Source organism: Equus caballus, chromosome 14 (genome assembly GCF_041296265.1).
Source record: "Equus caballus isolate H_3958 breed thoroughbred chromosome 14, TB-T2T, whole genome shotgun sequence".
NCBI lineage: Eukaryota > Metazoa > Chordata > Mammalia > Perissodactyla > Equidae > Equus > Equus caballus.
The window spans coordinates 100,899,518-100,915,534 of NC_091697.1; the positions used below are offsets into that span (position 1 = coordinate 100,899,518).

Genomic DNA, 16,017 nt, shown 5'->3' on the forward strand with positions numbered 1-16,017 from the left:
CAAGAGCAGCATCCCCTATAGGTCTACTGTCTGACTTAATTATTCAAGTTTGAACACTGTCAGAAGAGGACTGGGAACAAAATAAGTCCTCTTGAGATTAATTACCAAATAATATCATTAATATCAAAAACTCTTTAATTACAAAATAATATTATAAAATAATATCATAAATCCCTTTAAAAAGATCAACTTCTTAAGTCCTACATGAAGGTGATATCACAGGTAATGTTGTTTATCCTTTTTGAAATTTCTACTACTATTGTTGAAATATTTTTATAAGTAAAGACTATTTTTAACAACTTTAATAAGCATCAGTTCTGGAGTAAATCCAAGTTTCAGGATCAACATTGCTCTCCAGCGACGCGCCGCCTCACCTCACGGCCGCGGCCCTGCAGCTGAGCGGCTCTGTCTGCGCCGCCTCACCTCACCTCACGGCCGTGGCTCTGCGGATGAGTGGCTCTCTTTGCGCCGCCTCACCTCACAGCCATGGCTCTGTGCATGAGCGGCTCTGTTTGCTCCTGACTCACCTCACGGCCGTGGCTCTGCGGATGAGCAGCTCTGTTTGCTCCGACAAGGTTGACGGCAGCAGCAGCTCCACGGGCTGCAGGCTCAATATCCGAGTTTCCAGCTCGGAACGGGAAGCAGAGTCCTGGAAACTATCAAACACAACCTCACCTGTGGCGGGCTGCACCCCCTAAAAACAAACAAAAATGGAATGTCACAGAAAATATATATCTTCCCAATTAAAGCTACAACACAGCATGAACAAACACGGAAATAGTGAAGATGACACACTCACTTGTATGTACTCCATTTCTAAAGCGTCTGAAAACCTGTCAGCTTTCCAAGACTCTTCCTGAAGAAGTCAGTCAGAGTCACCAGAGGCTAGATAGGATTTTAGAGAGGCACCCTGAGCCCAGGTCCCGGATCTAACACACCTGACAGAGTGATGGTGACAAGTCACCAAACCCTACTGGGCCTCGTTTTCTTCCTCTGTAAGTAGGAATAAAACAGCCTACTTCCCTCACAGGGTTAAGGTAAGGGTCAAATCAAAACAAACGTGGAGCCAGCCCTGATGGCCTAGTGGGTCAGTCTGGAGCTCTGCTTCAGCAGCCCAGGTTCACTTCTCGGTCGCGGAACCACACCGCCCATCTGTCAGTTGCCATGCTGTGGCGGCAGCTCACACAGAAGAACGAGGACTGATAACTAGGATATGCAACCATGCACTGGGGGGCTTTGCAGAGAGAAAAAAAAAGGGGAAGACTGGGAACAGATGTTAGCTTAGGGTGAATCCCTCCCTGCAAAAAAAAAAAAAAAAAAGCCAGTCCTTGTAAACTCGTTTACCTATCATAATTAATAAATTACTTAAAAAAAAAGTGAATGCATGTAAACTATAAAGCACTGTACAAACAGTAGTCGTCATCACTAAAAGTCACAAGTGATATGCTCCTAGTAACCTGGCCACCAGAGTAGTAATGAATTACTATTTCACTACATAAAATTAATAAATAGAAACTGTAACTTTTGCCAAAAAAAAAATCAAATATAACAAACCTGAATGAACCCCATGCAGACAGTCTATCCAGGGAAATAACCAAGAAACTAAAAGCCACCTTCATTACCCCAAGCCAATAATAGCAGAGATAAAGTGGAAAAGATCATGTTTGGAAGAGGTAAAAAAAAAGTTAAGTAATTTACCCAAGCTTGCAAGATGATAAAGCGGCGGAGCCAAGATTCACGTAGTCTTAACTCCACAGGCCACACTCTGATCCAGTACTGACGCTTAAGAAACGCATGGGGCTAGTTACAGACTGCATTAGCTGACAGGAGGAAATACCACCAGTCCCTACACTCCTATGCTGCTAATGGAAAGTCAAACGACACAGTCTCTTCAGGAGACAGCCTGGTATTTTCTAAGAAAGTTGAAAACATCCATACCCTATAACTTAGCGATTCCTCCCCTAGGTACGCACTCTTGAGAAACTCAGGGACATGTTTACAAGAAAAGACGAACAAAAAGGTTTATAGCAGCATTCTTTGTACAACCAAAAACTGGAAAGAACCCACATGTCCGTCAACAGAAGAATGAATAAACTGTAGATCATAAAATGAAATACAATGTAGCAATAAGGAAAGAACTATTACAGTAACATGTACATAAATCTCACATACACATCCACAAACAAAGGCAGCAAGACCAAAAGGACACATACAACATGTTTGTACATAGTTTATACAAACTATACACTATGCATATAATAATACATTTAATATCTTATATAGTAGATAATATTATATACATTATAATATAATATCCAATACATTTGTATATAGTTTAAGGTGGTAAAACTGGAACTAAAAGCAAGGAAATCATCATCATAAAAGTCTGGATTATGGTTCTCCCTGGACGGGAGGGCCCTTCTCTGAGCAGTGTTATATTTCCTGACCTGGATGGTTCTCTCGCTTTACACTGTAAATTTCTGTTTGCCACATTTTTTCTCTTGACTATTTTATAATTTTTTTAAATCTCTCACTTTTGGCTCAAGGAACTTCCTTAATTCTAGCCCAGAAGCCTTCCCTCGTGTTCGGACAGCTGGACTATAAATACATTAGTATACATATATAAGCTTATCTCCCAATCTACAAACCAAACATTTACAGAAGTTCAAATAAATTTATCAGCCAAATTCCCCCGGAACTTTTTAAATAAGAGAAATGGTCTACATTGTAATACTTGCAACAGCTATTACTCCATGTGATGTGTGACACTGAGAAACCCAAAGTCAGTCTGTACAAAACTGCACGCTGCCCAGACCCAAGGGAGGGCCTGATGGCAATGGTACTACAACAGGAAAGCCTCTGATTTCAGACTACCTGCCCAAAAGACGACTCCTAGGAAGCAGCCGGGGAATGTGTGACACTCATCACAACAGGGAAAACCCAGCAAGAACAGCACTGAGGGTAAAGGAAGATGAGGTCCACTTCAGCCACACTGAGTTTGAGAAGTCGAGTCAAATTCAGAGTGCCCTGTCCAATACAGAGTTGGAAGCAGGAGCCTCGAGCTCAGGAGAAAGGGACAGCCTGGACCCAGAGTTCTGGATGTCATCAGCCCAAAAGTGGTTGCTGAGGTCAAGGACAGGTCCCAAGAAACTGTGGGAGAGGCAAACTATCGTTTCTCACTTTTTTCGCATCCCAGTTCACACACTTTGGTTAGTGTTGGCAGTAGGGCAGAGGGTCCTAAAAGCACTACGGAGGAGTTACGTACTGTCAACTCTGTTCTTTGGACTGAGTTTCAGGTAAATATAAAATAGCATACGACACATGTTAAAGCTTAAAAGCAAATACCCTTACTATTTGTAGGTAGGCCCAACTGCCTGTGGTTAGATAAAACATGCTTCTCAAGGACAAAAACATCACTTAGAGCCATCCAACAGCAATGTTAACTCCCTGAGAGAAAAGCTTTCTGCTTAAGCAAATGTCAAGTTAGCACAGAGTTACGCAGCCAAAATAAGGTATTAAAAGGTACTTTGGAGGGGCTAGCCCCGTAGCCTGGTGGTTAAGTTCAGCGCACTCCACTTCAGCAGCCTGGGTTCAGTTCCAGGGCACAGACCTACACTGCTTGTCAGTAGCCATGCTGTGGTGGCATCCCACAGACAAAATAGAGAAAGACTGGCACAGGTGTTAGCTCAGGGCGAATCTTCCTCAGCAAAAAAAAAAAAAAAGGTACTTTAGAGACATTTAAGTAGTAAGAATTTTTGTCGATACTGTAGCTGATTGCAAAAGTCAGAAAAAACAAAGAGAATTAGTTATTACTTAGGCAAGGAGTCCTAGTGAAGGGCCCTGAAAAATCTAAGATTTTGAGCACAGTCCAGGTCTGTAAATGGGCAAATCTACTCACAAATTGGCAGAAGGGAAGATCAATAAAACTGTGATTCACAAATTATATTTATCTGGAAGACTCGTAAATATCCCTAGTATTAATTAAACATGGAGTTTAGGATTGGCCAACTATCATTTTCCCTTAACTATGCTTTCCTCCAAATCTACATATCAGAATCCCGTAATTATTTGTGCTTCATTTCAAATCCCTAGAGGAAAGTGGGAAAACCCTTTGCTATCCATGCACGTTGGCTTCCTGTTTTCTTCTGCCATCTGTACAGTGTCCACATGCACGCCTGTCACTGTATCCATCTTCATCCCTAAACTCCTAGAGCACATGGACAGAAACGATCTGCATCTCTCCATAGCACAGACTGCCAAGTAGCCAGATGAGAACAAAATTAGAACTAGAGATTTAACATAAAATTATGAGGAAAAGGTTTTTCTAGTCCAATGACTTGAGGGCACAATTTATGAAATCTTCATTATAAACCACACATGATTACTCATATTTAGAGAGATTGTAAACATGTATCATTCGTTCTTCACCTGCAAAGTACTTACCACGAGTCCAATGAAAATGTTCCCCTTTTTTTTGTCTTTAACGTTTTCCTTATTCTCACAAATACAGAGAAGATAGCTCGTAGAAGTATCCGTTATTATCTCATCGACATTTACAGCATCATCCAGCTTGACTAAAGGATTCACATGTAAAAATTATTAAAGAAAAACATATACTACATTTCCATTAATATTAACTGTTTTCTCCTTTGAAATAATGGTTCGTTTTCCAGGACATTTTTGCTCTGTGCAAAAACCTTCCACACAGCACTCATTCTTCTGATTTACTCTGATCTTAGTGACACGTCTTATCTCCCCTAAGATATAAGGCTCATTAGAACAGACAACTCTTATCTTCTCGCTTTCAACGGGCCTAGGAGGTACCTCTGACCCTGTGGAGGCCCAAACATTCACCCTCTTCTTTACTTGCACGGTGCTGTTACTTGAATTCTTAACAATCCCGTAATGTTTAATTCCACAAATCAAAGCACGAATACACTAGAAGGACTGTACACTCCTTTCCTCCCTCCTAGTGCCTAGGAGCTCCCAGAGACAGGAAGAGAACTTTTAAAAGACATGAGAAACGAAAACCAAAGAAATAAGAAACGTGAGAGAGAGAGAGAGAGCGCCAGAGAGATAGACAGAGAGAGAGCGCGAGAGCGCGTGCGTGTGCGTGCGTGCGTGCGTGCGTGTGTGCGTGCGTGCGTGTGTGTGTGTGTAGTGAGCCCATTAATTAAATTCTCAGGGACAAAAGCTGATTTTGGATGAAGTCAGCCTGGGAACATCCGACTTGAGCACCAGCAGATATGAGCTATGGCATCAGCAAAAGAGAGACAGGCAGGGGTACTATTTGAGAAGCAGCCTTCAAACAAGAGACTCGAGTTCAGGCAAAAGAAAGAATAATAAAATTACCAGGTTCTTACAGCCTGAGCATCTTAGAACAACACAGAGCTGTTTACAGTTTGAGGTCCACTCTGAGTGACGGCCATTCCCTATTCATGGTATTAATGGAACAAAACAGTCTCCAGAATGTGTGTAGAAGCTGAGCAGGACTCTAAATAAGCAGATTTGTATTAAACCATAACAGAAATATTACTTTCACAGAATTATTTAAGACCTTATCCCTACATTTTTTATTCTGAGACCTGACCCTACCCCATGGTAAATATTTTAAAATGCATGCTTATCTCACTTTCTATATAATTATTTGGTTTTTAAAAAATTGACAGAATTTTATGACTTTGCTACGGAAATCATTTTGCTTCAAGGAACTCACTGAATTTATGAATGACCATAAATTTGGGGCCAATCACTGTGTAAACGGAGGGTGTCTGCAAAGTGAGAAAGCTTACAATCCATTTTCAAAAGGATTAAAATTTTTATGAAGCTAGCAATTAATGAAGATGGCCTATCATTAGTTTTTATAAGCAGTTCACTGTGTGCTAACTTTGGAGTTTTCTTTTCTCATTTTGGACTCAGTAAGCCATTTTTTAGGTCTTGTCTTAGGAAGGTCTGGAGGAGCTCACAGGCCCCAGGTACCTAACCCCCGCCCACACAGTCCAGGGAGAACGCGACTTCAGACCAGTGCTGGCCTGCCATCACCTGTCATCAGGCTCTCTTTCTTCTCGCTCTCAAAGTATGAGGAGCTTCCCTTTCACCATGGCATTTGAAAAACGCTTGTTTCCAGCCATCACCAACCCCTCCCTCTTCAGGAGTGCATCGACCAAAGGCCAAGGGAACTATGCCGCCTCGTCTCACCAAAAAGATACCTGTTAGAGGATAGTTTTTTTTAAAATAAAACTTTGTTATTTAAAACCAAACCCTTGTAACATTTAAGAGAAAAATTCCTATTCAAAAGGATATCTTCTCCAATAAGCGTAGATTTCGTATAAAGAGCAGTCAGTTTCCGGGAAAAGAGAGAACTTTTGTTGTCCCCGATGGCCTTTAACGCTGCTGTTTCAGTTTGCTTCACAACTCCCACCTTCAACAGAAATAAGAAATATTGAGCAGGGGCCGGCCCTGTGGCCAAGTGGTTAAGTTCGCATGCTCTGCTTCAGTGGCCCAGGGTTTCGCCGGTTCGAATCCTCGGTGCAGACATGGCACCGCTCAGCAGGCCATGCTGAGGCAGCATCCCATGTGCCACAACTAGAAGGACCCAAAACTAAAATATACAACTATGTACTGGGGGCTTTGGGGAGAAAAAGGAAAAATAAAAAAGTTTAAAAAAGAAATACTGACTATTAAATATGATGAAAATTTTTTTAAGAAAACATTTTATGAGATTTTAAAAAGTTAAATTTGAAACATTTAAAGCAGACATATTAGGCCACGACGTCCAGATGCAGGGCTTAAGTAAGATGCACACCAGAAGGAGCCTGTGTGGATCAATCACTAAGAAACACTACCACAGAGTTAAAAAAATTTTAGCCTAGATACTACCTAATATGTTAAAAACTGATGAAGATAGAATGCTAATAATTGACACTTTCAATTCTTCAAAATGCCCAATTCCAAAACTAATTACAGCCCACCACCTTAGAAAACATGTTCTCACTCTGTGGAGAATCCAATTCCCTTCTCCCACAAGCTGAAGCCAAAGCTGACCTTATACCCCTTTGCCACAAGGCGGCGGACGTGAACAAACAGTCTGTGGGTAGGTATGCTTGCCGTCATAAAGTTGTGATCTAAGTGGCAATAAATATTGAGCTCCCGGGCTGCAATCTGAAAAATTAAAAAAAGGAGATTATCAATAAATTTCGGTTTCAAGATTCCCTGTATGGTGTTTATTCACTTTGTTAAAAATCCATCAAAGATCTGTACACTTCTCTATCTATGTATATACCAATAAAAAGTTTAAAAGACATTGCCAGTGTAGAAGCCTACAGTTTCATCTATTTTTGGCAGTTCCCATGGCCTACCCTCAGGGCCAACATCTGTATCTATAAACGACTCGGAAAAACAGACAGGCCTTCTTCTATGTCCTTAGATCTATCAAACCTTAAAGAGCTGAGCCTTCCCTGCACAAGGACTATTCAACACAGAGAGCATGAGACTGTAATGAAATAATTTGCTACATAGCACATGCAAATAAATGAAAATTTGGAGATACCTCAGAGTATTACTATCTAATAATGATAGATACTGATATCTAATTCTAATAGTACGAACCTACTTGGACAGGGGGCATCTCTGAGGCTGTGAGAAGAGAACCCTCTGGTTTGGTTAGCTAATGAATGGTGCACGCGTGCTAGGAGTGCAGAACCAGGCTGCACCACCGGACTCCCTGCTTCTTCTAGAAGGCACCATGGCTCAGATACTGCCCATTGGACCCATGGAACCCTCATGCCAACACTTTCACCCCTCCCCCTACTCGACCCATCTCTGAACTGAGTTAGTTCATCACTGCAAGGCAGGCAAACATCAGCCGTTCCTGTGGTCAAGACTGAGCTGATCACTTGACCTGGAAAGAAGCGCAGACAACAGCATTTGCTATCATCCCCTCTCCTACAGGATGCCAACTACCTATGTGTCCCTGTCCTCAGGAAATATGGTCACTCTGTTTCAAAGTCTAATTTCATAACACAGAACACAGCATGATGCCATTGAACTAGAGAATGCCACTCTCCTGCCACAACAGCATTTAGGAAACTGGAAGAAAAAAAGCTGACCAAGTCTTCACTTCCCATCCATGCAGCAGCACACGTGCCACCTCATTACTCTCTGATGACGCAGGATCCACCCAGGCCTAAAACTATGGAATCTTCACAATCATCCATGACTCCAACTAAGCATCATCAGTAATACTTTCCTAAGGTTGCCTTAAATGCTCAAAATCACTTCTAACTTTCTTACCTTGGGCCTACAGCAAGTACCCGAAATTAAACACAAACCCAACTCAGACTACGACAGCGAGATGACTGATATGTACAGAGAGACCTGTAAGACTTCAAACACCTTCTGTTGGTGGTGGGCAGAGTTAATGTGCTCTTCCACTGAGACTTAACTATGTTCCTGGCTATGAAAATTCATAAATTAAGAGTAAACAGAGGAACTTCCATACATCTCAAAATTTTTTTCTTGCTTAAGTCTTCATTGGGAAACATAGATACTTACATGATTATTCTTTAAATGATTCATCTGGTCAACTGTCAATGGACGAAGGTACCATGGAGAATAACCAGTGGCATTACAATAGGGACCTCTCACCTCCTTCCCCACAAGTCCAGCACCCACCAAGTTTGCTTGTGTTTATTTTTAGTTTTCACTTTAAATGACATCATTTTTAAAGGGTAATTGATCACAGTAGCTTTTTCACAAGGTCAGAAAATGAAACAAAAATACTGGAAAATATTTAGGCCTGGACAAGAAAAACATGAAACAGTGTCTGAAAAAAAACAACTTACCTCTGCATCTTCCCCGAAGAATCTATACTTATATCCACATTCCACACACAAAATGGCATCTTTCTGCTGCTGCTTCATTTCAATGTATTGTAATTCTAATGGTGTGTAGATGCTTTTGGTCCGTTTGTTAGACGGCTTAGAATCGCAAGTTTTCTGTAAGTTTTCACAACCCCCAAGTGATGATGATCCAGAACGACTGACATCAAAGACTGTCTTATCCTGGCAAACAAAAGATTTTTACAGTTTAAAAAAGTACTAACCATAATAAGAGTACCCAGAGAGAGAGAGAATGCAAATTTGGCACAAAACTAACAATTGGTGAATCTAAGTGAAAGGTTTACAGGAGTACATAGTATATTCAGAGAAACTTTTATGAGGTTTGAAATTTTTTCAAAGTAAAAGACTAAAAAAAATATGAACCAAATTAAACTAGCATATAATTATTTAAGCAAATTTTGAAAGCATAAACATTTTAATGTTTTTTATGCTTCTTTTTAAATTTGACTTCCTTAAACCTATTGTAATTAACATTTTTCTTTTCATTATTTACTTCCAGGTATGTAAGGCACAAAGTCAGCAGGCATCAATCTGTCTCTCTCTCTGCAGTAGGGCAGAATCACTTCCAACAATCACGCTAGCAGCTAAAGCTGCAATATTTTACATTTCCAAGCACAGTCTAAAAGACAGTATAGTCCATAAATCTTTATTTCAAGAAAAAACCATGATTAGAGTTTCTGGAATGCATAAAGCACAAAGTTACATTTTCAACATTAGTATTCCTGCTATCCTTACTTTCTTGTATGAAACCATAATTAATTCCAATTCACAGCTTAGAGCAAATTCCTTGCTTATGAGACTTATTTACACGAAAAGTAAAATGAGACAGATTTTTAGGATAAATTCAACTTCTAATTAATTGTCACTGTGTCACTGCCAACATCTAAAAATTTACCAGCTACCCCTGGAATTAAAAATATGGTCTAAAAAACTAGTGACCAACAGGGGAAGAAAAGAGAAAAAGAGAAAAGTCCTATATGGCCCAGAGAGGGGAACCCCAGGCCTAGAGAAAGCCCAGAAACATGTACTTTACAGTTGCCAAATGTTTAAAAAATTCAGCCTAGCTAGGACAGCAGGTAGAGATGCAATTTATCTGAATGGTGTAACCCAGCAACCCTCCGAAGATCAACAATAACAAGACAGTGAGGTGTGGAGAGGTGTAGAAAGAAAAGTGGGTCAATATATCAGTGTGGAAAATGTATTTGCTTTTAATTTTGATGGAGATTTTCTACTTTGTTTCCACAACTTTTATGTAAAATCCCTGAATACTACATATTGAGAAACTTAACATTTTAAAAAATATATTTCCGAGGGAAAAAAGTTTGTACTTTTTTTCTCATATGGAATGAGAGTAGGCATCCAGAAAAAAGGTTTATCCAAATGGGATACTAATAAATAAGTCAATCTGAATACTTGAGTAGTAAGCAAGTTTTTTTTCCCCACCATTTGGGTGGAAATACTTCTCAGATATAGTATACTCTTTTGCATATTCCCAGAGTCAGCATTCTGAACTCAATATAACTTTGTATTCAAAATTCAGGGTGATCAGAATAATAAAATGGGAATTTCAGGACCAATCAAGACTTTTGGAGTTCTTAGCCCCCACACTAATGGTCCCAGACCACTGGGCATTTAAGTTCATTCATCTTTCCCTCCATGCCATCACACAGCTATCACTTGTAGTGATACCCATGCACTACTTCTAGGTGTCCCTTCTAACTAGTTACTTCTAATTTGCTGTGAATCAGAAACGCCAACTTGGTCATTCTATGTGTAAAGCAATGGCAAATAAGCTCTCATGAGGCCCTGGGGTAAATTCTCTGAATAATAAAGCGAGCTTCAATGAGACACACTTTTTGACCTCTGCACTTTATGACCACTATACTCAGGTGAACTGCTTCTAAGTAATGAAAGAGATTAAAAATAAGAACAAAAACACTTTTCTCCCCTGATGCCCTAAGGTAAGTCAATGTATCCTAGCCTAGCTGAGGAGTTGTTCATGGATCGGGACTTTGTAGAAGGAGTATGAACTTCTGAAAATTAGATACAAATTGTTCTTGGTCTGAGTATTTTTCTGAGGAAAGAGTCTGCAGCTTTCATCAAATTTAAATGACAAAAAAAAATGTTAAGACTATTTCCCTAATTCAGCAGTTCGCAATCATGACTACACACTAAAATGAGAGCTTTTAAATAATATCCATGCCCAGTTCTTACTGAACACCAATTAAATGTGATTCAGAGCAAAGGTTCTTGCTATGGGTAGGCTTTTAAACTTCTCCAGGTGATTCTAATTTAAAGCTGGGCTGAGAACCACTATTCTGAATTGTAGATTTCAATGATGGAGCAAGAGTTAAATGCCCTGATTTTGCGATGATGAAAAACATTAACAAATCACAAAACAGTAGAAGTAAAGAGCCATATTCACTTGGTTTACCTCTGAATTTACTTTATGTCAGCCAAGCTTTCAACTGAAAACCTCAAAACATCCATACAAGTTGTCCATCACAACCGTCCAGACTAATCACGGAAACTATAAGGAGGACTATAAGAAACTGTGCTTGTCATAATAACCAATAAAGAATATCCCCAAGTTAACAGCTCCTAATCTGGGCTGAACATGAGAATCATGTGAGAGGCTTTTGCTTTGTTTTGTTTTAATACAAACCCATTCATCCCTCCTCAAGACACAGTAAATCACAATCTTTAGGGATCTGAAAATAAAATAAAATAGAAAGCAAAAGCTCCCTCAACTAATTCAGATGACCAGCCAAGTTTGGGAACCACTGCCCTGAGTGAACCCACAGAACCAGTGGCACTCCAGAGCCTACTATTCTGGGCAGTTGGATATTCATCTATATGACTGTTACATACCTTTTGACTAGTTTGAGATTTGGAATCTTCAGAAGAAACTGCATTCTTTGCACGTAGAAGATCGATATCGTCAAAATCAGTACATTTTGGCAGAACTGCAAATCTCTCCTTAAGAGGCTCTGTCTGGACTCTGTTTTGAGGAGGGGCAGAATCGCAGCAGAATTCTTTCAATTTCTCCAGAGACTTTAAAACAATCCTGGTCCTCAGACATTTCTTTGGCTCTTTGTTAGCAAATCAGAAGAAAATATAACAATAGTATTTTGTCTTATTATGTCGATTCATAACCAGCATAGGACTGTTAAAGAGGGAGCTTCTCACAAAAGCAATGAATCTAACTATAATGTGCTAAGGAAATAAAGAACATTGGTTTCAGGGTAAAGATGGCACACTGAAACATACATCTAATTTCACTTGGTCCTGAAACCCCATTAAAACTATAGTAGGGTTTTGCTTTTTCTTTTTTTTTCTTTAGGTACAAGCCCACGAAGACAGAGAGAAAAGTAGAGATGACAACTGCAAATGAAATAGCTGAAGCTAGAAAGAAAAAAGAATGAGCAATAACCAATTTAGCAAATCTGAAAGCTAAATCCTAAGAAAACCAAGAAGCAATCTGTTTACAACACAAAATGCTTAAAAGGCTTAGAAATTAGGGCACCGGTCCCCGTAGAAATGGAATAAAGGGAGGTTCTAAAATAAAGAGGATTGGTTCAAGGCGATTTAATTCCTAGACCCCTACCCCACTCCAAGCTCCCGGGCAGCTGTCCTTCCTCCACCTCAGGAGAGGACTGGAGATTTCTCTGGAAAAGGCAAAAAGGCACAGTTGAGATGCAGCACCGTGCCTAAGCCAGAACAATGGGAATGCGGGCTTACTGTATGCTGAGAACCCAGCCTCTTGTCACCAGCTCAGAACACCGGCAGCCAAAGCTCTCCCTTCCAGGCAGGAGCTGAGAAGACCCCAGATTGGGGAAACTGACCAGCTCAATGGGAAAGACCTAAAGATACTGACACCAGGGGTTCACCGAGGAAATCAGATGGCCAGCCCAGACACACCTGCTTTCCTACCTCCACAACTTTGCTGATGCTGTGCTGTCTCCCTGGAATGTCCTGGACTTCAATTTCGACACGTCAAAATTGTACTCACTCATCAAGACCCATCTCAAAGCTATTTTTCTCATGAAATTCTCCGCTAATTCCTCCAGCTTAAAATCATCTTTTCTTTCTCTGTGTTCCTATAACAAGATCATATCTCTCTATAGCACTTATCACAGCCTGCCAATTAGCAGTTATTCATAAGAAATCAATCCATAAAAGAAGGAAAACTATCCTTTACTGGATATCTACTGGATGCCAGAATACATTATTTCACCCTTTAAAGCAATACCATTAACTAGCTAGTAGTAAACATAAGGAAACTGGGACTGCCTTTATCATCCTCACCATCCCTTTTCAAGCAAAAACACTCAGGGCAAGAGTTGTGTTTTGTTCATTTCTAAAAGTTTAAAACTTTTCAGATATATACTTCTATCTTTTCTCCTGTTAAACTGATAGCTAGAAAAATGTATATTTGAATCTCTTTTCACATGTATATATTCACCTTATTTAATATTACTCTCCCCTTTTCAAATGCATACCTGAATCACTCTTCAGAAGTATAAGTTTGTATATTATACGAAGATGTCCCTCCTATGAATATTAAAAACACTTCCCCGGGATGGGGGTGAGTGCAAACCTGGGGGTTGTACTCATGCTGAAAAAGAATATCTAAAACCAAAGTGTTAAAAGCTGAGGTGAAGCAGCCAGCGACTCTTCTGCCTAGAGGACACTCCTCTCCTTTCTTCTCATCATCTATTCTTTTAAGTAAGCAGTAAAGTTCGTATTTCAAAAACTTCCATGTCTATGGCCTCATTTCCACAAACTTCGGGGTTCACTTGGCCAGATCTGGAGCACTGTGGATCTGGGGACGAGACTTAGAGTGTGTGTGGTAAGGCCCCTTGACAGCTTACTTTCATGCCCTCCTTACCACCCTTCCCCACCTCCTCCCCACTCCCACCACAGCCAAGGAGGTTTCTACCACAGAGCTCCATCCTGGAGCTGCTGTCAATTCAGAAAGGCTTACATCAGTTCAGGTCTGATCCTGGATGGAGCCCATGTCTGTCTAACCTCCCTGCAACCCTCCCACACTTCTTAAAATTTTGTTTTCCTTTTTCTGTGTGCCCAACTTTCATGCTTAGGATAGACTGACTTTCTATGTGTGCTTCTCAGCTCAAGAGTCAGGAAGGGAGGTGTCCCACCTTGTTCGTTTATGTTAAAGCCATTATGATTCCTGAACTATAAAACATAGTAAGAGAAAGAACTAACTGGTACACAAGAAAGGACCCAAAATTACAGTTTTCTCTTAATGCTCCTAGGACCATCATATTTTGAATCAAAAAGAAAATTGGGGAAACATGAGCATGTTATCTGTGGGAAGGACAAAGCTTACAACACAAAGACAAAATCTTTCATTTCTTCCCTCACAGATACCTAAGAGAGGTTTTAAAACCTCAAAAGGCCCGGGGGGTGGGGGGTGGGAGGAAGCCTACTCAAGTGAAAAAGCCCAAGAGCTACAAAACCCTTATACCTGAGGAGAGATATAAGCATGGGCCCCAGTCCCTCCATTGGGCCTTAAGAAGGAACTTGTAACCACTGTGAAAACCTGGCTCTTGGAAAACTGAGCGCCCAAACACACCTTACAAACCTCCATCTTCTGCTCCTGGGCTTAAAGCCTCACTTGTACCACGTACCAGCTTCAAATTTGCATCTCTGAAGGTGCCATGAAATGGACTATCAAACTGCCACAATACAATGTTATGCCTTGGCAGCATCATCACTAAAGTCTCTGAGCCCTTAGGAGGACACACCATAGAAATAAGGCCACTGGTTGCTGTCCCAATGACATTAAATGGACCCAAACTCCTCCCTAGGAATATTTCACCAAAATTAAGTCCTTCACTGTCTAAGCCGTCTTTTTTTGGTGTCCCGTAAATGGAAATACATCATAGTTACTTTCTGTCTCCAGAATAAGCCTAGGGTATGAAGGATCAAGGAGGAAGAAGAATTATCATATTTTTAATCAAGAATCTTTTAGAAGGAGGCATGGAGTAGATGCTAAAATGCAAATATGTGTCACTATAAACAGATTTATTTTAATTTGTAAAGCAATGTGTTTTATAGTTACAACAATTCGCCATCTTAAAAAAGCGAAAGAAGAAAAATCTTTGGAGCGTTACAAAGATAAGTCTGTTGCATTAAATACACTGTTCAGGCAAAACTAATCTCCGTTGTTAGAAGTCAGGATAGTAGTAATCCCTGGGGTCGGGGGGAGGTTGTGAGTGGGAGGGGGGATAGAGAAGTTTCGGGGGTCCTAGTAACATGGTTTCTTGATCGAAGTGATGGTTACACAGGTGAATTCAGTTTGTGAAAATTTATCAAGCTTATGATTCTCTATATATGTTAAACATCAGTAAAGAATTAAAAACAACAACAACAAATCAATTTTCCTCAATCTCAGAGTCTCAAGAATTGCCTGTTTGGAAAGAGAACCTCCAGCAGATGTTTTTGAGAGTTTCAGTTCAAAAGAAGACATTTAAACTTAGGCAGATAAGAATAAGATACTAGCCAAAGAGGTCAGGGTCTTAAAATGAAAAACAAATAAATATAAGAGGCAGTTTCAAATCTTGCCTAATTGCAGAAACCCAAGGAAGGCACAGAACTTCCCTCTTCTTTAGTAAGAGACTTATTTTTTAATCTCATTGTCCTTATTTTTAAAGATTCATTCCAAATTTGGGCATGTTGTTTTGAACTGCAAAAGGTAATTCTTTTCTTAAAAGTATAAAATGAAAATGGAAAATTCATGGGATAAAATTTTGTGTTTCACCCTGTTTAATAAGCACAGTCATTGGAGAATACAAATTGGGAATATGGAGAATGGCATATTTGATTCCATGAATGAATCTGATTTCTTCACTAAAATGAAGGAGCCTTTAGCTTTAGGATATGAACTGCAGTGTGTACTAATTATAAATACTGACTGGTGTTGTCTATAAAACGGTCCTAGGAGGACAAAAAACTGGAAACCATATGAATTTAAGGCAAATTTCCATGTGAACTTTTTGGGTATGGTTTAAAGGTACAATATGCAATACATTTTCCCAGGTTTTTTTTAAATTGTGCTTTATTTTTATATACTCTGGCTATATTTTACAAA

The 16,017-nt window shown here is 39.9% G+C and overlaps 1 protein-coding gene across 2 annotated transcripts in view; it reads right to left on the minus strand.

Annotated features, from left to right (window-relative positions):
• MSH3 (mutS homolog 3) overlaps positions 1-16,017 on the minus strand; it is a 157,849-nt gene that overhangs the window by 135,659 nt on the left and 6,173 nt on the right. For both annotated transcript variants that reach the window (XR_011425697.1, XM_001503855.5), the window contains exons 3-8: positions 11,772-11,992; positions 8,844-9,062; positions 7,045-7,161; positions 6,304-6,421; positions 4,444-4,589; positions 528-694 (exon numbers count right to left, since the gene is read on the minus strand). Coding sequence is in view for 1 of the 2 variants with exons in the window: in XM_001503855.5 (XP_001503905.3) it covers positions 528-694; positions 4,444-4,589; positions 6,304-6,421; positions 7,045-7,161; positions 8,844-9,062; positions 11,772-11,992 (988 nt within the window). In the remaining variant the exon portion in view is untranslated. The remainder of the gene's footprint in view (positions 1-527; positions 695-4,443; positions 4,590-6,303; positions 6,422-7,044; positions 7,162-8,843; positions 9,063-11,771; positions 11,993-16,017) is intronic.